The sequence below is a fragment of the Pseudophryne corroboree genome, chromosome 2 (assembly GCF_028390025.1).
Source record: "Pseudophryne corroboree isolate aPseCor3 chromosome 2, aPseCor3.hap2, whole genome shotgun sequence".
In the NCBI taxonomy this organism is placed as follows: Eukaryota; Metazoa; Chordata; class Amphibia; order Anura; family Myobatrachidae; genus Pseudophryne; species Pseudophryne corroboree.
This window is the reverse complement of record NC_086445.1, coordinates 829,131,721-829,156,949: the sequence shown is the minus strand read 5'-3', so window position 1 is coordinate 829,156,949 and position 25,229 is coordinate 829,131,721. Positions and strand designations below refer to the sequence as shown.

At 49.2% G+C, this 25,229-nt stretch overlaps 1 protein-coding gene across 5 annotated transcripts in view; it reads left to right on the top strand.

Annotated features, from left to right (window-relative positions):
* Positions 1 to 25,229, top strand: part of POLA1 (DNA polymerase alpha 1, catalytic subunit) — a 1,252,649-nt gene that overhangs the window by 7,651 nt on the left and 1,219,769 nt on the right. For all 5 annotated transcript variants that reach the window (XR_010241483.1, XM_063955699.1, XM_063955698.1 and 2 more), the window contains exon 2: positions 22,775 to 22,899. Coding sequence is in view for 4 of the 5 variants with exons in the window: in XM_063955699.1 (XP_063811769.1) it covers positions 22,777 to 22,899 (123 nt within the window). In the remaining variant the exon portion in view is untranslated. The remainder of the gene's footprint in view (positions 1 to 22,774; positions 22,900 to 25,229) is intronic.

Sequence of the window (25,229 nt, the reverse complement as noted above, 5' to 3'; positions counted from 1 at the left end):
GCCGGCTACTCAGCTTGTGCCTGTCCAGACGTCTCATAGGCCGTCAGGGGCTCTAAAGCGGCCGTTACCTCAGATGGCAGATACAGACGCCGACACGGATACTGACTCCTGTGTCGACGGTGAAGAGACAACCGTGATTTCCAGTAGGGCCACACGTTACATGATTGAGACAATGGCAAATGTTTTTATACATTTTTGATAATACGAGTACCACCAAAAAGGGGTATTATGTTCGGTGAGGGAAAAACTACCTGTAGTTTTCCTGAATCTGTGAAATAAAATGAGGTGTGTGATGATGCGTGGGTTTCCCCCCGATAACAATTGATAATTTCTTAAAAAGTATTGGCTGCATACCCTTTCCCGCCAGAGGTTAGGGTGCGTTGGGAAACACCCCCTAGGGGGGATAAGGCGCTCACACGCTTGTAAGAACAAGGGCTCTACCCTCTCATGAGATGGCCGCCCTTAAGGATCCTGCTGATAGAAAGCAGGAGGGTATCCAAAAAGGTATTTACACACATACTGGTGTTATACTGCGACCAGCTATCGCCTCAGCCTGGAGGTGCAGTGCTGGGTGGGCATGGTCGGATTCCCTGACTGGAAATATTAGGATAGTATATTATTGCCTATAGAGCATTTAAAAGATGCATTTCTATATATGCATGATGCACAGCGGAATAATTGCCGACTGGCATCAAGTATAAGTGCGTTGTCCAATTCTACCAGTAAAATGGTCAGGTGATGCGGATTCCAAACGGCATTTGGAAGTATTGCCTTTGAAAGGGGACATTTGGGGTCGGTCTTTTAGACCTGGTGGCCACGGCAACAGCTAGGAAATCCACGTTTGTACCCCAGGTCGCCTCTCAAAATAAGACGCCGTATTATCAGGCGCAGTCCTTTGTTGGCAAGCGGACAAAAGGTTCCTCTTTTTTCTGCTCGTGACAGAGGGAGAGAAAAAAGGCTGCAGAGATCAGCCAGTTCCCAGGAACAGAAACCCTTTCCCGCCTCTGCCAAGCCCTCAGTATGACGCAAGGGCTTTACAAGCTCAGGCACGGTGGGGGCCCGTTCTCAATGAATTTCAGTGCGCAGTGGGCTCACTCGCAAGTAGACCCCTGGATCCTTCAGGTAATATCTCAGGGGTACATATTGGAATTCGAGACGTCTCCCCCTCGCCGTTTCCAAAAGTCGGCTTTACCGACGTCTCCCTCTGACAGGGAGGCAGTTTTGGAAGCCATTCACAAGCTGTATTCCCAGCAGGTGATAATCAAGGTACCCCTCCTGCAACAGGGAACGGGGTATTATTCCACACTATTGTGGTACCGAAGCCAGACGGCTTGGTGAGACCGATTCTAAATCTAAAATCTTTGAACACTTACATACAGAGGTTCAAATTCAAGATTGAGTCACTCAGAGCAGTGATTGCGAACCTGGAAGAAGGGGACTACATGATGTCTCGGGACATCCAGGATGCTTACCTTCATGTCAAAATTTACCCTTCTCACCAAGGGTACCTCAGGTTATGGTACAGAACTGTCACTATCAGTTCAGACGCTGCCGTAGGGATGGTCCACGGCACCCCGGGTCTTTACCAAGGTAATGGCCGAAATGATATCCCTTCGAAGGAAGGGAATTTTAGTTATCCCTTACTTGGACGATTCCCTGATAAGGGTAAGATCCAGGGAACAGTTGGAGGTCGGTGTAGCACTATCTCAGGTAGTGTTGCGGCAGCACGATTGGATTCTCAATATTCCAAAATCGCAGCTGGTTCCGACGACTTGTCTTCTGTTTCCTAGGGATGAACCTGGACACAGTCCAGAAAAAAGGTGTTTCTCCCGGAAGAGAAAGCCAGGGAGTTATCCGAGCTAATCAGGAACCTCCTAAAACCGAACCAAGTCTCAGTGCATCAATGCACAAGGGTTCTGGGTAAAAATGGTGGCTTCCTACGAAGCAATCCCATTCGTTAGATTCCACGCAAGAACTTTCCAGTGGAACCTACTGGACAAATGGTCCGGGTCGCATTTTCAGATGCATCAGCGGATAACCCTGTCACCAAGGACAAGGGTATCCATCCTGTGGTGGTTGCAGAGTGCTCATCTTCTAGAGGGCCGCAGATTCGGCATTTAGGACTGGGTCGTGGTGACCACGGATGCCAGCCTGCGAGGCTGGGGAGCAGTCACACAGGGAAGGAATATCCAGGGCTTAGGGTCAAGCCTGGATACATCACTTCACATAAATATCCTGAAGCTAAGGGCCATTTACAATGCTCTAAGCTTAGCAAGACCTCTGCTTCAAGGTCAGCCGGTGTTGATCCAGTCGGACAACATCATGGCAGTCACCCACGTAAACAGACAGGGTGGCACAAGAAGCAGGAGGGCAATGGCAGAAGCTGCAGGGATTCTTCGCTGGGCGGAAAATCATGTGATAGCACTGTCAACAGTATTCATTCCGGGAGTGGACAACTGGGAAGCAGACTTCCTCAGCACGACCTCCACCCGGGAGAGTGGGGACTTCACCCAGAAGTCGTCCACATGATTAAAAACTCGACAGGTATTGCGCCAGGTCAAGAGACCCTCAGGCAATAGTTGTAGACGCTCTGGTAACACCGTGGGTGTACCAGTCAGTGTATGTGTTCCCTCCTCTGCCTCTCATACCCAAGGTACTGAGATTGATAAGATGGAGAGGAGAAAGCACTATATTCGTAGCTCCGGATTGGCCAAGAAGGACTTGGTAACCGAAACTTCAAGAGATGCTCACGGAGGATCCGTGGCCTCTACCTCTAAGAAGGGACCTGCTCCAGCAAGGACCCTGTCTGTTCCAAGACTTACCGCGGCTGCGTTTGACGGCATGCCGGTAGAACACCGGATCCTGAAGGAAAAAATAAGAATTTACTTACCGATAATTCTATTTCTCGTAGTCCGTAGTGGATGCTGGGGACTCCGTCAGGACCATGGGGATTAGCGGCTCCGCAGGAGACAGGGCACAAAAGTAAAAGCTTTAGGATCAGGTGGTGTGCACTGGCTCCTCCCCCTATGACCCTCCTCCAAGCCTCAGTTAGGATACTGTGCCCGGACGAGCGTACACAATAAGGAAGGATTTTGAATCCCGGGTAAGACTCATACCAGCCACACCAATCACACTGTACAACCTGTTATCTGAACCCAGTTAACAGCATGATAACAGCGGAGCATCTGAAAAGATGGCTCACAATAATAATAACCCGATTTTTGTAACAATAACTATGTACAAGTATTGCAGACAATCCGCACTTGGGATGGGCGCCCAGCATCCACTACGGACTACGAGAAATAGAATTATCGGTAAGTAAATTCTTATTTTCTCTGACGTCCTAAGTGGATGCTGGGGACTCCGTCAGGACCATGGGGATTATACCAAAGCTCCCAAACGGGCGGGAGAGTGCGGATGACTCTGCAGCACCGAATGAGAGAACTCCAGGTCCTCCTCAGCCAGGGTATCAAATTTGTAGAATTTTTCAACGTGTTTGCCCCTGACCAAGTAGCAGCTCGGCAAAGTTGTAAAGCCGAGACCCCTCGGGCAGCCGCCCAAGATGAGCCCACCTTCCTTGTGGAATGGGCATTTACATATTTTGGCTGTGGCAGGCCTGCCACAGAATGTGCAAGCTGAATTGTACTACACATCCAACTAGCAATCGTCTGCTTAGAAGCAAGAGCACCCAGTTTGTTGGGTGCATACAGGATAACAGCAAGTCAGTTTTCCTGACTCCAGCCGTCCTAGAAACCTATATTTTCAGGGCCCTGACAACATCTAGCAACTTGGAGTCCTCCAAGTCCCTAGTAGCCGCAGGTACCACAATAAGCTGGTTCAGGTGAAACGCTGACACCACCTTAGGGAGAAACTGGGGACGAGTCCGCAGCTCTGCCCTGTCCGAATGGACAATCAGATATGGGCTTTTGTGAGACAAAGCCGCCAATTCTGACACTCGCCTGGCCAAGGCCAGGGCCAACAGCATGGTCACTTTCCATGTGAGATATTTCAAATCCACAGATTTGAGCTATTTAAACCAATGTGATTTGAGGAATCCCAGAACTACGTTGAGATCCCACAGTGCCACTGGAGGCACCAGACATGGTACTTGCTGAAGCAAGTCCCTTCTTAGCGGCAGAGGCCATGAGTCCTCTGTGAGCATTTCTTGAAGTTCCGGGTACCAAGTCCTTCTTGGCCAATCCGGAGCCACGAGTATAGTTCTTACTCCTCTACGTCTTATAATTCTCAGTACCTTGGGTATGAGAAGCAGAGGAGGGAACACATACACCGACTGGTACACCCACGGTGTTACCAGAACGTCCACAGCTATTGCCTGAGGGTCTCTTGACCTGGCGCAATACCTGTCCAGTTTTTTGTTCAGGCGGGACGCCATCATGTCCACCTTTGGTCTTTCCCAACGGTTCACAATCATGTGGAATACTTCCCGATGAAGTCCCCACTTTCCCGGGTGGAGGTCGTGCCTGCTGAGGAAGTTTGCTTCCCAGTTTTCCACTCCCGGAATGAACACTGCTGACAGTGCTATCACATGATTTTCCGCCCAGCGAAGAATCCTTGCAGTTTCTGCCATTGCCCTCCTGCTTCTTGTGCCGCCCTGTCTGTTTACGTGGGCGACTGCCGTGATGTTGTCCCACTGGATCAATACCGGCTGACCTTGAAGCAGAGGTCTTGCTAAGCTTAGAGCATTGTAAATTGTCCTTAGCTCCAGTATATTTATGTGGAGAGAAGTCTCCAGACTTGATCACACTCCCTGGAAATTTTTTCCCTGTGTGACTGCTCCCCAGCCTCTCAGGCTGGCATCCGTGGTTACCAGGACCCAGTCCTGAATGCCGAATCTGCGGCCCTTTAGTAGATGAGCACTCTGCAGCCACCGCAGAAGAAACACCCTTGTCCTTGGAGACAGGGTTATCCGCTGATGCATCTGAAGATGCGATCCGGACCATTTTTCCAGCAGATCCCACTGAAAAGTTCTTGCGTGAAATCTGCCGAATGGAATCGCTTCGTAAGAAGCCACCATTTTTCCCAGGACCCTTGTGCAATGATGCACTGACACTTTTCCTGGTTTTAGGAGGTTCCTGACTAGCTCGGATAACTCCCTGGCTTTCTTCTCCGGGAGAAACACCCTTTTCTGGACTGTGTCTAGAATCATCCCTAGGAACAGTAGACGTGTCGTCGGAAACAGCTGCGATTTTGGAATATTTAGAATCCACCCGTGCTGTCGTAGAACTACTTGAGATAGTGCTACTCCGACCTCCAACTGTTCTCTGGACCTTGCCCTTATCAGGCGATCGTCCATTTTCTTTGAAGAAGAATCATCATTTCGGCCATTACCTTGGTAAAGACCCGGGGTGCCGTGGACAATCCAAACGGCAGCGTCTGAAACTGATAGTGACAGTTCTGTACCACGAACCTGAGGTACCCTTGGTGAGAAGGGCAATTTGGGACATGGAGGTAAGCATCCCTGATGTCCAGGGACACCATATAGTCCCCTTCTTCCTGGTTCGCTATCACTGCTCTGAGTGACTCCATCTTGATTTGAACCTTTGTATGTAAGTGTTCAAATATTTCAGATTTAGAATAGGTCTCACCGAGCCATCTGGCTTCAGTACCACAATATAGTGTGGAATAATACCCCTTTCCTTGTTGTAGGAGGGGTACTTTGATTATCACCTGCTGGGAATACAGCTTGTGAATTGTTTCCAATACTGCCTCCCTGTCGGAGGGAGACGTTGGTAAAGCAAACTTCAGGAACCTGCGAGGGGGAGACGTCTCGAATTTCCAATCTGTACCCCTGGGATACTACTTGTAGGATCCAGGGGTCCACTTGCGAGTGAGCCCACTGCGTGCTGAAACTCTTGAGACGACCCCCCACCGCACCTGTTTGTACGGCCCCAGCGTCATGCTGAGGACTTGGCAGAAGCGGTGGAGGGCTTCTGTTCCTGGGAATGGGCTGCCTGCTGCAGTCTTCTTCCCTTTCCTCTATCCCTGGGCAGATATGACTGGCCTTTTGCCCGCTTGCCCTTATGGGGACGAAAGGACTGAGGCTGAAAAGACGATGTCTTTTTCTGCTGAGATGTGACTTGGGGTAATAAAGGTGGATTTTCCAGCTGTTGCCACCAGGTTCGATGGACCGACCCCAAATAACTCCTCCTCTTTATACGGCAATACTTCCATGTGCCGTTTGGAATCTGCATCACCTGACCACTGTCGTGTCCATAAACATCTTCTGGCAGATATGGACATCGCACTTACTCTTGATGCCAGAGTGCAAATATCCCTCTGTGCATCTCGCATATATAGAAATGCATCCTTTAAATGCTCTATAGTCAATAAAATACTGTCCCTGTCAAGGGTATCAATATTTTCAGTCAGGGAATCCGACCAAGCCACCCCAGCGCTGCCCATCCAGGCTGAGGTGATCGCTGGTCGCAGTATAACACCAGTATGTGTGTATATACTGTTTAGGATATTTTCCAGCCTCCTATCAGTTGGCTCTTTGAGGGCGGCCGTATCTGGAGACGGTAACGCCACTTGTTTTGATAAGCGTGTGAGCGCCTTATCCACCCTAAGGGATGTTTCCCAACGCGCCATAACTTCTGGCGGGAAAGGGTATACCGCCAATAATTTTCTATCGGGGGAAACCCACGCATCATCACACACTTCATTTAATTTATCTGATTCAGGAAAAACTACAGGTAGTTTTTTCACACCCCACATAATACCCTTTTTTGTGGTACTTGTAGTATCAGAAATATGTAACACCTCCTTCATTGCCCTTAACATGTAACGTGTGGCCCTAAAGGAAAATACGTTTGTTTCTTCACCGTCGACACTGGAGTCAGTGTCCCTGTCTGTGTCTGTGTCGACCGACTGAGGTAAATGGGCGTTTTAAAGCCCCTGACGGTGTTTGAGACGCCTGGACAGGTACTAATTTGTTTGCCGGCCGTCTCATGTTGTCAACCGACCTTGCAGCGTGTTGACATTATCACGTAATTCCCTAAATACGCCATCCATTCCGGTGTCGACTCCCTAGAGAGTGACATCACCATTACAGGCAATTGCTCCGCCTCCTCACCAACATCGTCCTCATACATGTCGACACACACGTACCGACACCCAGCACACACACAGGGAATGCTCTGATAGAGGACAGGACCCCACTAGCCCTTTGGGGAGACAGAGGGAGAGTTTGCCAGCACACACCAAAACGCTATAATTATACAGGGACAACCTTTATATAAGTGTTTTCCCCTTATAGCATCTTAATATATAATCATATCGCCAAATAAGTGCCCCCCCTCTCTGTTTTAACCCTGTTTCTGTAGTGCAGTGCAGGGGAGAGCCTGGGAGCCTTCCCACCAGCAGTTCTGTGAGGGAAAATGGCGCTGTGTGCTGAGAATAGGCCCTGCCCCCTTTTCGGCGGGCTTCTTCTCCCGTTTTTCTGACAACCTGGCAGGGGTTAAATACATCCATATAGCCCCAGAGGCTATATGTGATGTATTTTTAGCCAGTATAGGTATTTTCATTGCTGCCCAGGGCGCCCCCCCCAGCGCCCTGCACCCTCAGTGACCGTTGGTGTGAAGTGTGCTGAGAGCAATGGCGCACAGCTGCAGTGCTGTGCGCTACCTCATGAAGACTGAGAAGTCTTCAGCCGCCGATTTCTGGACCTCTTCTCTCTTCAGCATCTGCAAGGGGGTCGGCGGCGCGGCTCCGGTGACCCATCAAGGCTGTACCTGTAATCGTCCCTCTGGAGCTAGTGTCCAGTAGCCTAAGAAGCCAATCCATCCTGCACGCAGGTGAGTTCACTTCTTCTCCCCTAAGTCCCTCGTTGCAGTGAGCCTGTTGCCAGCAGGACTCACTGAAAATAAAAAACCTAATAAAACTTTTACTCTAAGCAGCTCTTTAGGAGAGCCACCTAGATTGCACCCTTCTCGGCCGGGCACAAAAACCTAACAGAGGCTTGGAGGAGGGTCATAGGGGGAGGAGCCAGTGCACACCACCTGATCCTAAAGCTTTTACTTTTGTGCCCTGTCTCCTGCGGAGCCGCTATTCCCCATGGTCCTGACGGAGTCCCCAGCATCCACTTAGGACGTCAGAGAAAAGGCATTCCGGATGAAGTCATCCATATCCTGATCTAAAGCCAGGAAGGATGTAACCGCAAAAACATTATCACCGCAATTGGCGAAAATATGTTGCGTAGTGCGAGGCCAGTAAGGCCCGACGGAGGAAATTCAACTGGGTCGATTCCTACATTTCCTGCAAACAGGAGTGTCTATGGGCCTGAAATTGGGGTCCATTAAGGTTCAGATTTCGGCCCTGTCAATTTTCTTCCAAAAAAGAACTAGCTTCAGTCCCTGAAGTTTAGACGTTTGTAAAAGGGGTACTGCATATACAGCCTCCTTTTGTGCCTCCAGTGGCAATTTGGGATCTCAATGTAGTTTGGGTTCCAAAAGTCACATTGGTTTGAACCACTTAAATCTGTGGAGTTAAAATATCTCACATGGAAAGTGGTCATGCTGTTGGCCCTGGCCTGGGCCAGGCGCGTGTCAGAATTGGCGGCTTTATCCTGTAAAAGCCCTTATCTGATTTTCCATTCGGACAGGGCGGAATTGAGGACTCGTCCTCAGTTTCTCCCTAAGGTGGTTCCAGCGTTTTCACCTGAACCAACCTATTGTGGTGCCTGCGGCTACTAGGGACTTGGAGGAATCCAAGTTGCTGGATGTTGTCAGGGCCCTGAAAATAATTCCAGGACGGCTGGAGTCAGGAAATCTGACTCGCTGTTTATCCTGTATGCACCCAACAAGCTGGGTGCTCCTGCTTCTAAGCAGACTATTGCTCGTTGGATTTGTAGTACAATTCAGCTTGCACATTCTGTGGCAGGCCTGCCACAGCTAAAATCTGTAAAAGCCCGTTCCACAAGGAAAGTGGGCTCATCTTGGGCGGCTGCCCGAGGGGTCTCGGCTTTACAACTTTGCCGAGCAGCTACTTGGTCAGGGGCAAACACGTTTGCTAAATTCTACAAATTTGATACCCTGGCTGAGGAGGACCTGGAGTTCTCTCATTCGGTGCTGCAGAGTCATCCGCACTCTCCCGCCCGTTTGGGAGCTTTGGTATAATCCCCATGGTCCTTACGGAGTCCCCAGCATCCACTTAGGACGTTAGAGAAAATAAGAATTTACTTACCGATAATTCTATTTCTCATAGTCCGTAGTGGATGCTGGGCGCCCATCCCAAGTGCGGATTGTCTGCAATACTTGTACATAGTTATTGTTACAAAAATCGGGTTATTATTGTTGGGAGCCATCTTTTCAGAGGCTCCTCTGTTATCATACTGTTAACTGGGTTCAGATCACAAGTTATACGGTGTGATTGGTGTGGCTGGTATGAGTCTTACCCGGGATTCAAAATCCTTCCTTATTGTGTACGCTCGTCCGGGCACAGTATCCTAACTGAGGCTTGGAGGAGGGTCATAGGGGGAGGAGCCAGTGCACACCAGTTAGTCCTAAAGCTTTCTTTAGATGTGCCCAGTCTCCTGCGGAGCCGCTATTCCCCATGGTCCTTACGGAGTCCCCAGCATCCACTACGGACTATGAGAAATAGAATTATCGGTAAGTAAATTCTTATTTTAATTGTATTAACGCTGGGGGGGCTACTTTATTGTAGGTGTTTTTACTTTATATATTAGATGCAGGGAGGGTGCTTGATCATAAAGAGTTAATACCACATTGTATCTGCTACTCTATAAGGCTTCTGTCAGGGGTAAAAATATTACCCTCCGTTATGTGGAGAAGCAGTATCAGCGCACGTTATGTGCACTGATACCTCTTCTCTCCCATGTAAGACAGCTGCAGTGCCAGCACAGTGACCCTATCCATATTGGTGCTCCCATCTAACATACAGGACGCCGATATGAGGGAGGGATGTATGGACCGTTCCGACACCTGCAGCTGTCGATTTTCACAGCTGTAGGTGGCGATGCCCTATCTCGAGATCCTGCGCATGCCCAGTAGAGCCGGCCGCGCAGGGAGACGCAGCTCATCAGCACTAAGGGTATAGACGGGATCGACAGGAGACATGGGCACTTTAAGACTTTCAAAGGGGTGGGATCTGGCTCCTCCTTCTATGCCCCTCCTCCAAACTCCAGTTTAGAATCTGTGCCCAGGCAGACTGGAGGCACACTGAGGAGCTCTACTGAGTTTCTCTGAAAAGATTTTAAGGTAGGTTTTATATTTTCAGGGAGCACTGCTGGCAACAGTCTCCCTGCTTTGTGGGACTTAGGGGAGAGAAGTCAGACCTACTTCTGTGAGTTTAAAGGATCTGCTTCTTTGGCTACAGGACACCATTAGCTTCTGAGGGTTTGGAACACTAAGTACGCCTAGGGGTTCATTCCCAGAGCCCGCCGTCACCCCCCTTGCAGGGCCAAAAGTCAGAAGACAGGTGAGTAGAAGAAGATCAGAAGACTTCAGTGACGGCTTTGAGGTACCGCTCAGCGGGCGTGCTGCGCGTCATGCTCCCACACACAACAGCACTGCAGGGTGCAGAGCGCGGGGGGGGGCAACCTGGGCAGCATATAATCCTCATTTCTCTTACGTCCTAGAGGATGCTGGGGACTCCAAAAGGACCATGGGGTATAGACAGGATCCGCAGGAGACATGGGCACACTAAAAAGACTTTGACTGGGTGTGAACTGGCTCCTCCCTCTATGCCCCTCCTCCAGACCACAGTTAGATTCTGTGCCCAGGAGTGACTGGACACACACTAGGGGAGCTCTACTGAGTTTCTCTGGAAAGAGTTTTGTTAGGTTTTTATTTTCAGGGAGACCTGCTGGCTACAGGCTCCCTGCATCGTGGGACTGAGGGGAGAGAAGTCAGACCTACTTCTTAGTTCAAAGGCTCTGCTTCTTAGGCTACTGGACACCATTAGCTCCAGAGGGTTCGATCACTTGATGCGCCTAGCTGCTTGTTCCCGGAGCCGCGCCGTCACCCCCCTCACAAGCCAGAAGAGAGAAGCCGGGTGAGTATTTGAAGAACAGAAGGCTTCAGATGGCAGAAGACTTCAGTGATGGAGGTACAGCGCAGCGGTCGCGCTGCGCTCCATGCTCCCACACACCAATGGCACTCACAGGGTGCAGGGCGCTTCGGGGGGGTGGAGCGCCCTGGGCAGCAGTTACTGAAGGCTTTTTTGGCACTGGCAAGGCATATTCGGTGACCGGGCACCGTATACGATACCCCCGCCAGTATTTAGAATTCAAATTTGAGCGGGACTACAGTGCGCCGGGAAGGGGCGGGGCTTAGCCGCACAGCTTACCAGTGCCATTTTCTCTCCACAGCCGCTGCAGAGACGCTGGCCCGAACCTCCAAGCTCCTTACAAGTAACAAGGGAGCAAAACGTGGGTGGGGGCACATGCAATTTGGTGCTTTATTTGTATATTACAGCGCAAACACCATGTATTTGTTGTAGTATATGGGCGCTGGGGTGTGAGCTGGCATACTCCCTCTGTGTTCTCTCTACAGGCTTCCCTGTGGGTCTGTCCCCTTTATTTGGCCGTTGTGAGTGTTGGTGTGTCGGTACTACGTGTCGACATGTCTGAGGCTGAGTGTTCCTCCCCGGAGGAAGTTACTGGGGGCGCAGAAAAGGATTTGGGAATGACTCTGTCGGCACAGCCGACTGCTGATTTGGTGAATATGTTGAGTATGCTGAATGCAAATGTGGCTTTATTGTCTAAGAGGCTGGATAAATCTGATTCTCAGACACAAACATGGAGGAAATCCATGGAGGATTCTTTGTCTCGGGTACAGACCCCCTCAGGGTCACATAAACGTTCATTTACCCAGATGGCAGATACTGATACCGACAGACTCTGATTCCAGTGTCTATTTTAACGAGGCTACTTTACATCCAAAGGTAGTTAAGAGTATTCAGTACATGATTGTGGCTGTTAAAGATGTTTTGCATATTTCTGAAGAGCCCCCTGTTCCAGATAAGAGGGTCTGTTTGTATAAGGGAAAAAAGCCTCAGGTGACGTTTCCCCCATCTCATGAACTGAACACTCTTTGTGAAAAGGCTTGGGAGTCGCCGGATAAAAGGTGGCAGATTCCCAAGAGAATTTTTATAGCATATCCTTTTCCCTCTGACGACAGGGAGAAATGGGAGTCGTCTCCCAATGTGGACAAGGCTCTATCCCGATTGTCCAAAAAGGTGGCGCTTCCGTCTCCTGACACGGCTGCCCTCAAGGATCCGGCGGATCGCAAGCAGGAGACGACATTGAAGTCCATTTTCGTTACTACTGGTGCTTTACTCAGACCTGATGTGGCGTCGGCGTGGGTGAGTAGTACTATTGCTAAGTGGGCTGATAATTTGGCTTCTGATATGGATACCCTTGATAAGGATAACATTCTTTTGACTCTTGGTTATATCAAGGACGCTGCAGATTACCTAAAGGATGCGGCGAGGGATATTGGCCTCTTGGGATCAAGAGCCAATGCCATGGCGGTCTGGCCAGGAGGGCGCTGTGGATTCATCAATGGAATGCTGATGCCGATTCCAAGAAAGCTATGGAAGCTCTTCCTTTTAAAGGTAGTGTCTTGTTTGGTGTCTACCGCTACTGCGGGTAAGTCATCTTTTCTTCCTTATGTTCCCACACAACAGAAAAATGGCGCCCCATAATCAGATGCAGTCCTTTCGGCCTAATAAATACAAAAAAGGAAAGGGGTCGTCCTTCCTCGCTTCAAAGGGTAGAGGTAGGGGAAAGAGGACACCTGCCGTGCCTGGCACCCAGGACCAAAAGTCCTCCCCCCGCCTCTACCAAGTCCGCTGCATGACGCCGGGGCTCCCCTGAGGGAGTCCGTGCCGGTGGGGGGGCCGTCTCCGATTCTTCAGTCAGGTCTGGGTTCAATCGGCCCTGGATCCTTGGGTCTTAGACATAGTCTCCCAAGGTTACAAACTGGAGTTTCAGGAGATACCCCCCCCCCCCCCCCCCCCCCGCCGCTTTTTCAAGTCGGCCTTGCCAGTTTCTCTTCCAGAAAGGGAAGTAGTAAATGCTGCAATACTAAGGCTGTGTCAACAGAGGGTCATTGTACCGGTTTCCCCGTCCCAACGAGGGGAACGGTTTTATTCGAGCCTATTTGTAGTGCCGAAGCCAGACGGCTCGGTCAGACCGATCCTGAACCTAAAATCCCTCAATCCATACTTGAAAACTTTCAAGTTCAAGATGGAAACTCTTCGAGCTGTGATCTCCAGCCTAGAAGGGGGGCATTTTATGGCGTCAGTCGACATAAAGGATGCCTACTTACACGTCCCGATAAATCCTCCTCATCAGGCCTTCCTAAGATTTGCGGTGCAGGATTGTCATTACCAATTTCATACGTTGCCGTTTGGGCTTTCCACGGCCCGAGGGTTTTTACCAAGGTAATGGAGGAAATGATGGTACTCCTTCGCAAACAGGGGGTCACAATTATCCCGTACCAGGACGATCTCCTGATAAAGGCGAGATCAAAGGAAAACTTGCTAAGAAATGTGGAACTCTCCCTGTCGGTTCTGCAACATCCCGGTTGGATTCTAAATTTGCCAAAGTCTCAGTTGATCCCGACAAATCGGCTGCCCTTCTTGGGCATGATCCTAGACACGGAACTACAGAGTGTGTTTCTTCCGGCGGACAAAGCTCTGGAAATCCAGACCATGGTCAGGGAGCTTCTGAGACCGACAAGAGTGTCGATTCATCAATGCACTCGAGTGCTAGTGAAGATGGTTGCGGCTTACGAAGCCATTTCGTTTGGCAGGTTTCATGCCCGTGTGTTTCAGTGCGATCTACTGAACAAATGGTCCGGGTCTCACCTACACATGCACCGGAAAATAAGTCTATCTTCCAGGACCAGGATTTCTCTCCTGTGGTGGCTGCACGGTTCTCACCTTCTAGAAGGACGCCGTTTCGGAATCCAGGACTGGGTCCTGCTGACCACAGATGCAAGTCTCCGAGGCTGGGGTGCAGTCACACAAGGATGAAGTTTCCAGGGAAAATGGTCAAGCCAGGAATCTTGTCTCCACATAAATGTTCTCGAGTTAAGAGCCATTTACAACGGCCTCCTGCAGGCGAAGTACCTTCTTCAAGGTCTTCCTGTCCTGATCTAGTCGGACAATATAACAGCGGTGGCGTACGTAAACCGCCAAGGCGGAACAAGGAGCAGGGCAGCAATGGCGGAGGCCACAAGAGTTCTCCGCTGGGCGGAACAGCACGTGAGCGCTCTGTCAGCAGTCTTCCTTCCGGGTGTGGACAACTGGGAAGCAGACTTCCTCAGCAAACACGATCTCCATCCAAGAGAGTGGGCTCTTCATCAGGAGGTGTTTGCAGGAGTAACAAGGAATTGGTGAATTCCTCAAATAGACATGATGGCGTCTCGCCTCAACAAGAAGCTTTCCGAAGTATTGTTCCAGGTCGAGGGACCCCCAAGCCAGTGTAGTGGACGCCCTGGTAACTCCGTAGGTGTTTCAGTCGGTGTATGTGTTCCCTCCTCTTCCTCTCATTCCAAGAGTGTTGAAGATTATAAGAAGAACAAGGGTTCAGGCAATACTCGTCGTTCCCGATTGGCCACGGAGGGCCTGGTATGCGGATCTTCAGGAGTTACTAGTAGAAGATCCTTGGACCCTACCTCTATCAGAGGACCTGTTACTGCAGGGACCCTGCGTGTTTCCGGACTTACAGCGGTTGCGTTTGACGGCTTGGAGGTTGAACGCCAGATCCTAGCTCGGAAAGGTATTCCCGGGGAGGTCATCCCCACTCTCCTTAATGCTAGAAAGGAGGTCACGGCGAAACATTATCACTGTATTTGGAGAAAATGTGTCGTGGTGTGAAACCAAAGCGGCTCCTGCGGAGGAGTTTCATTTGGGTCGTTTCCTCCATTTTTTTGCAGGCAGGCGTGGATGCAGGCCTGAAATTGGGTTCCATCAAAGTGCAAATTTCGGCTTTATCTATTTTCTTTCAAAAAGAATTGGCCGTCCTTCCTGAGGTTCAGACTTTTGTGAAGGGAGTGTTGCATATCCATCCTCCGTTTGTGCCACCTGTTGCACCTTGAAGTGGTGTTAGTTTCTTATGTCTCACTGGTTTGAACCTTTGCGAAGGGTTGAGTTAAAGTTTCTCACTTGGAAAGTGGTCATGCTTTTGGCTTTGGCCTCTGCCAGACGAGTGTCAGAATTGGCGGCTTTGTCTCACAAGAGCCCGTATTTGATATTTCATGTGGATAGAGCGGAATTGAGGACTCGTCAACAATTTCTGCCGAAGGTGGTTTCTTCGTTTCACATAAATCAACCTATTGGGGTACCTGTGGCTACGGAGGCTGTGGCAGTCCCAAAATCTCTTGATGTCGTAAGAGCGTTGACAATTTATGCCGCCAGGACGGCTCTTGTTAGGAAAACAGAAACACTGTTTGTCCTGTATGCCTCCAACAAGATTTTAAATCCTGCTTCCAAGCAGACCATTGCACGCTGGATTTGTAATACGATTCGGCACGCTCATTCTTCGGCTGGGTTGCCGTTGCCGAAGTCGGTAAAGGCCCATTCTACCAGAAAGGTGGGCTCGTCTTGGGCGGCTGCCCGAAGGGTCTCTGCACTTCAACTTTGCCGAGCAGCTACGTGGTCGGGTTCAAACACGTTTGCTAAGTTCTTAAAGTTTGATACCCTGGCTGAGGTGGACCTCATGTTTGCTCAATCGGTGCTGCAGAGTCGTCCGCACTCTCCCGCCCGGTCTTGAGCTTTGGTATAGACCCCATGGTCCTTTTGGAGTCCCCAGCATCCTCGAGGACGTAAGAGAAAATAGGATTTTAGCACCTACCGGTAAATCCTTTTCTCCTAGTCCGTAGAGGATGCTGGGCGCCCATCCCAGCGCGGACTGTTTCTTGCAGTTTGTATTGATACTTGTGGTTTTCGGTTGCACAAAGGTTGCGTATCAGTTATGTTCAGCTTGTTGCTGTTTTTAGTTCATAATGTTATCTGGTATTTCTGCTAATCCAGTTGTACGGTGTGTTTGTGGTGTGGGCTGGTATGTTTCTTGCCCTTATTTTAACAAAAATCCTTCCTCCAAATGTCTGTCTCCCCTGGGCACAGTTCCTATAACTGAGGTCTGGAGGAGGGGCATAGAGGGAGGAGCCAGTTCACTCCAGTCAAAGTCTTTTTAGTGTGCCCATGTCTCCTGTTGATCCCGTCTATACCCCATGGTCCTTTTGGAGTCCCCAGCATCCTCTACGGACTAGGAGAAAAGGATTTACCGGTAGGATTTTAGTACCTATTTTATCTATCTGGCAACAGCGGACAAGGTGCCTGGGCACTGTCCGGGACCCCGCCAGTGTCAAAAAGTTAAAAAATGTGCGGGTCTGAAGCGTGCCAGTAAGGGGGCGGGCCATAGCCCTCACAGCACACAGCCCGGCGCCATCTCTCTTCACATGGCTGCAGAAACGCTGGTCCTTCCTCACACTGCTGTAACAAGTAACAGGGTGGAGAACGGGGAGGGGGGGGGGGGGCAGCGATTTTGGTGCATTATACTAGTTTATAAAAGCGCTGCAGGTCTGGGACATTGTCTGTAGTGTTTAGGGCGCTGGGGTGTGGGCTGGCTATATCTCCCTCTGTGTCTCTCTGACAGGCTTTGCTGTAGGTCTGTCCCCTATAGGCCCAGTGTGTCTGCGTGTGGTAGGTGCACATGTGTTGACATGTTTGAAGCTGAGTGCTCCTCCCAGGAGGAGACTGTGTTGGGGACACAAAAGGCTGTGGTAGTGACCCTGTCGGCACCGCGGACACCGGATTGGGTGAATGTTTTCAATGCAAATGTGGCTCTGATTAATAAAAGATTGGATAAATCTGAGTCTCAGAACCAGGCTTGGAAGAAATCCGTAGAGGATGTGTTGTTTCAAGTCCAGACCCCTTCGGGGTCACAAAAACGTTCATTTGCCCAGCTGGCAGACACAGATACCGACACGGACACTGACTCCAGTGTCGACTATAGTGATACCAGATTAGATCCAAAACTGGCAAAGAGCATTCAGTGCATGATTGTGGCTATAAAAGATGTATTACATATCACTGAGGACCCTGCTGTTCCTGATACTAGGGTCTGTATGTATAAGGGGAAGAAACCTGAGGTAACTTTTTCTCCCTCTCATGAACTGAACGCGCTTTGTGAAAAGGTTTGGGAAAATCCTGACAAAAAGTTTCAGATTCCCAAAAGGATTGTAGTGGCGTATCCGTTTCCCTCTGGGGATAGGGATAAATGGAAGTCATCCCCCATTGTGGACAAAGCTTTATCACGGCTGTCCAAAAAGGTGGCTCTTCCGTCCCCTGACACGGCAGCCCTAAAGGATCCTGCGGATCGTAGGCAGAAAAATACATTGAAATCCATTTATATCTCCACGGGTACGCTACTTAGACCAGCCATTGCATCTGCGTGGGTGAGTAGTGCTATTGAAAAACGGGCAGATAACCTGTCATCTGAATTGGATACCCTCGATAGGGATAACATTCTACTGACGCTAGGTCATATCAGGGACGCTGCAGTCTACCTAAAGGGAGCTGCGAGAGAGATTGGCCTCTTGGGTTCACGGGCCAATGCCATGGCAGTCTCAGCTAGGAGAGCAGTGTGGATTCATCAATGGAATGCTGATGCTGACTCCAAAAAAGCTATGGAGTTTCTACCGTATAAAGGTGGTGTATTGATTGGTGACGGCCTCGCTGAGTTGGTATCTACGGCTACCGTGGGTAAGTCCTCATTTTTACCTTATGTGCCTGCACCACAAAAGAAAGCACACCAGTACAGGTTGAGTATCCCTTATCCAAAATGCTTGGGACCAGAGGTATTTTGGATATCGGATTTTTCCGTATTTTGGAATAATTGCATACCATAATGAGATATCATGGCAATGGGACCTAAATCTAAGCACAGAATGCATTTATGTTTTATATGCACCTTATACACACAGCCTGAAGGTAATTTTAGCCAATATTTTTTATAACTTTGTGCATTAAACAAAGTGTGTCTACATTCACACAATTCATTTATGTTTCATTTACACCTTATACACACAGTCTGAAGGTCATTTAATACAATATTTTTAATAACTGTGTGTATTAAACAAAGTTTGTGTACATTGAGCCATCAAAAAACAGAAGTTTTACTATCTCACTCAAAAAAGTCCGTATTTCGGAATATTCCGTATTTCGGATATTTGGATATGGGATACTCAACCTGTATCAGATGCAGTCCTTTCGGCCCTACAAATACAGAAAAGGCAGAGGGTCTTCCTTCCTTGCTACTAAGGGAAAGGGTAAGCGATCACCGGCCGTGGCCGGTTCCCATGAGCAGAAGTCCTCCCCGGCTTCTGCCAAGTCCACCGCATGACGCTGGAGCTCCTCTGCGGGAGTCCGCATTGGTGGGGGCACGTCTCAGGCTCTTCAGTCAGTTCTGGGCTCGTACGGGCCTAGACCCATGGGTTTTAGAAATAGTGTCCCAAGGGTACAAACTGGAGTTTCAAGACGTTCCCCCTCACCGATTTTTCAAATCGGCCTAACCAGCTTCTCTTCCAGACAGGGAAGTGGTATGCGCCGCAATACAAAAATTGTCACAATCAAGTCTTTGTCAGGGTTCCCCCGTCGCAACAGGGAGAAGGCTTTTATCCGAGCCTGTTTGTGGTTCCGAAGCCAGATGGCTCGGTCAGACCAATTCTGAACCTCAAATCCTTCAATTTCTACCTAAAAAAAAAATTCAAATTCAAGATGGAATCTCTCTGGGCTGTGATATCCAGTCTGGAGGAGGGGGATTTTATGGTGTCGGTAGACATAAAGGATGCCTACTTACATGTTCCCATTTATCCCCCACATCAGGCTTACCTGAGGTTTGCAGTTCAGGATTGTCATTACCAGTTTCAGACGTTGCTGTTTGGTCTGTCCACGGCTCCGAGAGTTTTCACCAAAGTAATGGCCTAAATGATGGTTCTCCTGCGCAAACAAGGAGTCACAATTATCCCGTACTTGGACGATCTCCTGATAAAGGCGAGATCCAGGGACCAATTACTGCAGAACATTACGCTCTCCCTGACAATTCTGCAGCAACATGGTTGGCTCCTAAACTTGCCAAAATCGCATTTGGTTCCGACGAGACGGCTGTTGTTTTTGGGAATGATTCTGGACACAGAATTAGAGTTTTTCTTCCAGTGGAAAAGGCTCTGGAAATTCAGAACCTGGTCAAACAAATTCTGAAACCAGCAAGAGTATCGATCCATCAATGCACTCGGTTGCTGGGGAAGATGGTAGCGGCCTACGAGGCCATTCAGTTTGGCAGATTCCATGCCGGAGTGTTTCAGTGGGACCTATTGGACAAGTGGTCCAGGTCCCATCTGTACATGCACCGAAGGATAAACCTGTCCTCCAAGACCAGAATCTCACTGCTGTGGTGGCTACACAGCTCTCACCTCCTAGAGCAGGGATGGGGAACCTTCGGTCCTCCAGCTGCTGTTGAACTACACATCCCAGCATGCCTTGCAACAGTTTTAGCATGGCCAAATAGCAAAACTGTAGCATGGCATGCTGGTATGTGTAGTTCAACAACAGCTGGAGGGCCGAAGGTTCCCCATCCCTGTCCTAGAGTGATGCAGGTTCGGGGTCCTGGACTGGATCGTAGTGACCACGGATGTGAGTCTCCGAGGCTGGGGAGCAGTCACGCAGGGGGAAAGCTTCCACGGAAAATGGTCAAGCCAGGAAATGTGTCTACACATAAACATGCTGGAGTTACGGGCCATTCACAACGGCCTTCTGCAAGCGGAACATTTTCTTTGCAATTGGGCCGTCTTAATTCAGTCGGACAACATAACATCAGTAGCATACGTAAACCGCCAGGGCGGAACAAAGAGCAGAGCGGCAATGGCAGAGGCCACAAAGGTGCTCCGTTGGGTGGAAAGGCATGCAAGCGCTCTGTCAGCGATCTTCAGTCCAGGAGTAGACAACTGGGAGGCAGACACGGAGAGTGGGGTCTTCATCAAGAGGTCTTTGCAGAAGTGACAAGTCTTTTTGGGGAATTACTCAAATAGACATGATGATGGCGTGTTCCAGGTCGAGAGACCCTCAAGCAATAGCAGTGGATGCCCTAGTTTCCTCCGCTTCCACTCATTCCAAAAGTGATAAAGATCATAAGAAGAACAAATGTTCAAGCGATCCTCATTGTTCCAGATTGGCCAAGGAGGGCTTGATATCCAGATCTTCAGGAATTACTCATAGGAGATCCCTGGCCTCTTCCTCTGAGGGAGGATCTGTTACAGCAGGGGCCGTGCGTGTTCCAAGACTTACCGCGACTTCGTTTGACGGCTTGGAGGTTGAACGCCGGATCCTAGCCCGAAAGGGTATTCCCAAGGAAGTCATCCCTACTCTTATTCAGTCCAGGAAAGGAGTAACGTCTATACATTACCACCGTATTTGGAGAAAATACGTGTCTTGGTGTAAATCCAAGAAAGCTCCTACGGAAGAATTTCAGTTAGGACGTTTTCTCCTTTTTCTACAAGCCGGTGTGGATGCTGGCCTAAAGTTGGGCTCAATTAAAGTTCAAATTTCGGCTTTATCGGTTTTCTTCCAAAAACAATTGGCCTCACTTCCAGAAGTTCAGACCTTTGTGAAAGGCGTATTGCACATCCAACCTCCTATTGTGCCCCCTGTGGCACCATGGGATCTTAACGTGGTGTTGCAATTCCTTCAATCTCATTGGTTTGAACCTTTACAGGAGGTAGAGTTGAAATTCCTTACTTGGAAAGTGGTCATGCTGTTGGCCTTGGCATCCGCAAGGCGGGTGTCTGAATTGGCAGCCTTGTCTCACAAGAGCCCTTATTTGATCTTTTATGAAGATAGAGCAGAATTAAGGACTCGTCAGCAGTTTCTGCCAAAAGTGGTGTCATCGTTCCATTTAAACCAACCTATTGTGGTGCCAGTGGCTACTGACGTCTTGCTGGAATCGAAGCTTCTCGATGTAGTAAGAGCTTTGAAAATTTATGTCGCCAGGACGGCTCACCTTAGGAAAACAGAGGCTCTGTTTGTCTTGTATTCTCACAATAAAATTGGGGCTCCTGCTTCCAAGCAGACTATTGCGCGCTGGATCTGTCATACGATTCAGCAGGCTCATTCTACGGCTGGATTACCGTTACCGAAATCGGTGAAGGCCCATTCTACCAGGAAGGTGGGCTCGTCCTGGGCGGCTGCCTGAGGGGTCTCGGCATTACAACTTTGCCAAGCAGCTACTTGGTCAGGTTCGAACACCTTTGCGAAGTTCTACAAGTTTGATACCCTGGCTAATGAGGTCCTCATGTTTGGTCAATCGGTGCTGCAGAGTCATCCGCACTGTCCCGCCCGTTCTAGAGCTTTGGTATAAACCCCATGGTTCTTGATGTGACCCCAGCATCCTCTAGGACGTATGAGAAAATAGGATTTTAATACCTACCGGTAAATCCTTTTCTCTTAGTCCGTAGAGGATGCTGGGCGCCCGTCCCAGTGCGTACTGTATCTGCAGTTATTAGTTGTGGTTACACACATGTGTTACGTCTATGGTCAGCCTGTTGCTGATGTTGTTCATGCCGTTGACTTGCATTGTTTTAAATGCCATGTTGTACGGCGTGCTTGAGGTGTGAGCTGGTATGCATGTCACCTTAGTTTAACTATATATCCTTTTCCTCGAAATGTCCGTCTCCCTGGGCACAGTTCCTATAACTGGAGTCTGGAGGAGGGGCATAGAGGGAGGAGCCAGTTCACACCACTTTGAAAGTCTTAAAGTGCCCATGTCTCCTGTGGATCCCGTCTATACCTCATGGTTCTTGAAGCATCCCCAGCATCCTCTACGGACTAAGAGAAAAGGATTTACCGGTGGGTATTAAAATCCTATTTTATCCCTTAGTCCTTAAAGTGGACAGAGATACAGCCCCTTTCTACTGTATTTGAAAAATGACAGGTGCTGGTTGGTTGGGACTTAATCTCCATCCACTTTATCTCTCGTCAAGGCTTAGTACATAGACCCCTTTAGGACCCAGCAGCCACTATCTCAGACCCTCATCCACCCTGCAGCAGATCAGCTGGGGAGGAGACTGCACCACTCACTACATAAGAGAGTCTTTTGTGGTCCTTTCACTGGTATTGGTATATGGTTGGGACTTCTGTTATCACTTTTGGTATAGCTTCAGTCTTTTCATAGTCGGGAAGATCCAACACTACAAATTTAAGTCTTTGAATAGGATTCACTACTGTATTCTGATTCTGATGCTATGGAATAAGATATGAGTGCCATAACCCTGCTAAATAGAATATTAGGTGTCTCGGTGTGTAAACTCAAGGGCCCTACACACTTAAAGATTTCCCTTAACGATACGGACATTCTCGTTCATTAATGAACGAAAACTCGTTCATATCGTTCAGTATGTAGGCACCAACGATGAACGATGTCCGGCCTCCCACTCGTTCATCGTTGGTGCCGGGTCGCTCATGCATGCAGACCAGTATGGACAATCTCGTCCATATTAGCATGCACTGCTATGGAGCCGAGTAACGAGGGGAGTGAAGAAACTTCACTCCCCCCTCCGCCGGGCCACCCGTCGGCTGTATCCGCCGTCGGGCAGCTCGGCAGCGGATCACGAGTGTGTAGGGGCATTACACCAAAGTACCACAGTACTATTGGCAAAAGAGAAAGGTTAAAAGAAAAATGCAAACACCATTGAGCAAGCATGGTATTGATTGCTGATTTGTTTTTCTGCAGGCATGGCAGACTCTGGGAGTTTTGCAGCTTCCCGCTCACGACGTGAAAAAACGGAGAAGAAAGGGCGTAAGGATGCCTTGGAACGATTGAAGAAGGTGAAAGCTGGTGAAAAAGTTAAATATGAGGTAACCTATTTTGCATTTGCCATGAAATTTACATGTCTGCAATATGCCATCGAAATCGATTCCCACATTACCGTAACCCCTGTTGTATGTGGTAATATAGATGAAGGATGACCTTAATGGGGTTGCCCTCTTTTATTGGTATATAGTTCAGTGAACTTTTACTACATACCCAGGAAAAATCAAATCTTTTTTTATAAAAATCTGACTATTACGTAGATTGGTAGGGTAGATGCACGATGGTAGCATTGGGTCATTAAACATTCACTTCACCCTCAATAATACAGTAGTTTATTGTGAATGTAACGGCAAATATCATGTCTTTTATAACATGAATATACAATGTATAAAAAACAAGTTTGACATACATGCATACATACATGCAGAAGTAACCGTTCAAATAGTGTCCATATCACAAACCATATCAAAAAAAGCAATATCCGCGTGTTAATAAACACAAAATGACTAGACTATGACCTGCATATTACAGCCATCTATATCGGGAGTAGTATCAATAGTTATCGGGGTTCTTGGGAGTACACGCGTGTTTCATACCACGATGTACCTCGTAAACATTTCCATAGTTTTACCCTAAGTAGTGAGGATTGAGTGTCAGTGTTGATCTTCCGTGTATCAAAAAAAGTTATATTATTTTTTCTTTTCTGCTGCGGGCTCCACTGGGCTCCACAGGGAATGACATTGGGGTGTAGAGTAGGATCTTGATTCGAGGCACCAACAGGCTAAAAGCTTTGACATTCTTCCCAGAATTCATTGCGCCACCTTCTCTATAACCCCGCCTCCCTGCACAGGAGCTCAGTTTTGTAGTTGGTGCCATGCAGTGCAGGCATACAACGGGGGCTGCTCCAGCAGCCCTGAGAAGAGCTTTTCAAAGTGAAAAATGAAGACTTCAAGGGCTGCAGCAGAGTCCCTGTAAGTGTTGGATGTCAGTCAGACATCTCCTGCTGCAGCTCCATCACCTCCCCCCAGCTGCGCTGTACACTCCTGCACCTTGGTTGCCGGGTACCTACAGCGGAGGCTCCGTTTCTTCGTCAGTCACACACACCACCGCTGCCCTCCTAGATCGCGTGGCCACACACAGGGAGGAGGTAAGAGGGTCCCCCAGGCGGGGCCCGCAGGAAATCTCGATCCGGCGCGGCCGGTGGGAGGTGGGCCGCGCGCGCTGGCGTGGACACTGTGGCAGTACAGGGACCCCACTAGACCACCAGGGCAAGGGCACAGGTCGGTTTTCTTAAAAAACGTTTATTATACAGCCCACAGTACCCGGTGGTGAAGTCCAGCAGGAGGATAAGGCTTTGACCTGTAGCCCCTCCCCCAGCCCCAGGGCGCCATTTAGAGTAAATGTTTCCGTCCTGGAGCTGCATATCTCTCTCCCTCACTCCCTGTCAGCGTTTGGGCGCCATTAGGACAAGCTGAGCTGATCCTGGGACTGTTTGGGCAAATCCTCCTCTGTAAAGCCGCCTGCCTGTTAGCGCTGGGCATTTTACAGAACACTTAAGTATTCTACATGTCTGCTGACAGTGTTGGTTAAGAAAAAGTGCATTTAGTCAGGGTTATATAGTACAAGTACCCTGTGTTATACTGTACATCCAGTCTTGACTGTGCATTGTTGTAGGTATTAAGTGTATAGCTATACTTAGTACTACTATGTATTGCTAGTCCAGTGCAGTTTTCTCTATCGTCCTAGTGGATGCTGGGGTTCCTGAAAGGACCATGGGGAATAGCGGCTCCGCAGGAGACAGGGCACAAAAAGTAAAGCTTTCCGATCAGGTGGTGTGCACTGGCTCCTCCCCCTATGACCCTCCTCCAAGCCTCAGTTAGATTTTTGTGCCCGGCCGAGAAGGGTGCAATCTAGGTGGCTCTCCTAAAGAGCTGCTTAGAAAAGTTTAGCTTAGGTTTTTTATTTTACAGTGAGTCCTGCTGGCAACAGGATCACTGCAACGAGGGACTTAGGGGAGAAGAAGTGAACTCACCTGCGTGCAGGATGGATTGGCTTCTTGGCTACTGGACATCAGCTCCAGAGGGACGATCACAGGTACAGCCTGGATGGTCACCGGAGCCTCGCCGCCGGCCCCCTTGCAGATGCTGAAACAAGAAGAGGTCCAGAATCGGCGGCAGAAGACTCCTCAGTCTTCTAAAGGTAGCGCACAGCACTGCAGCTGTGCGCCATTTTCCTCTCAGCACACTTCACACGGCAGTCACTGAGGGTGCAGGGCGCTGGGAGGGGAGCGCCCTGGGAGGCAAATGAAAACCTATTTGGCTAAAAAATACCTCACATATAGCCTCCGGGGGCTATATGGAGATATTTAACCCCT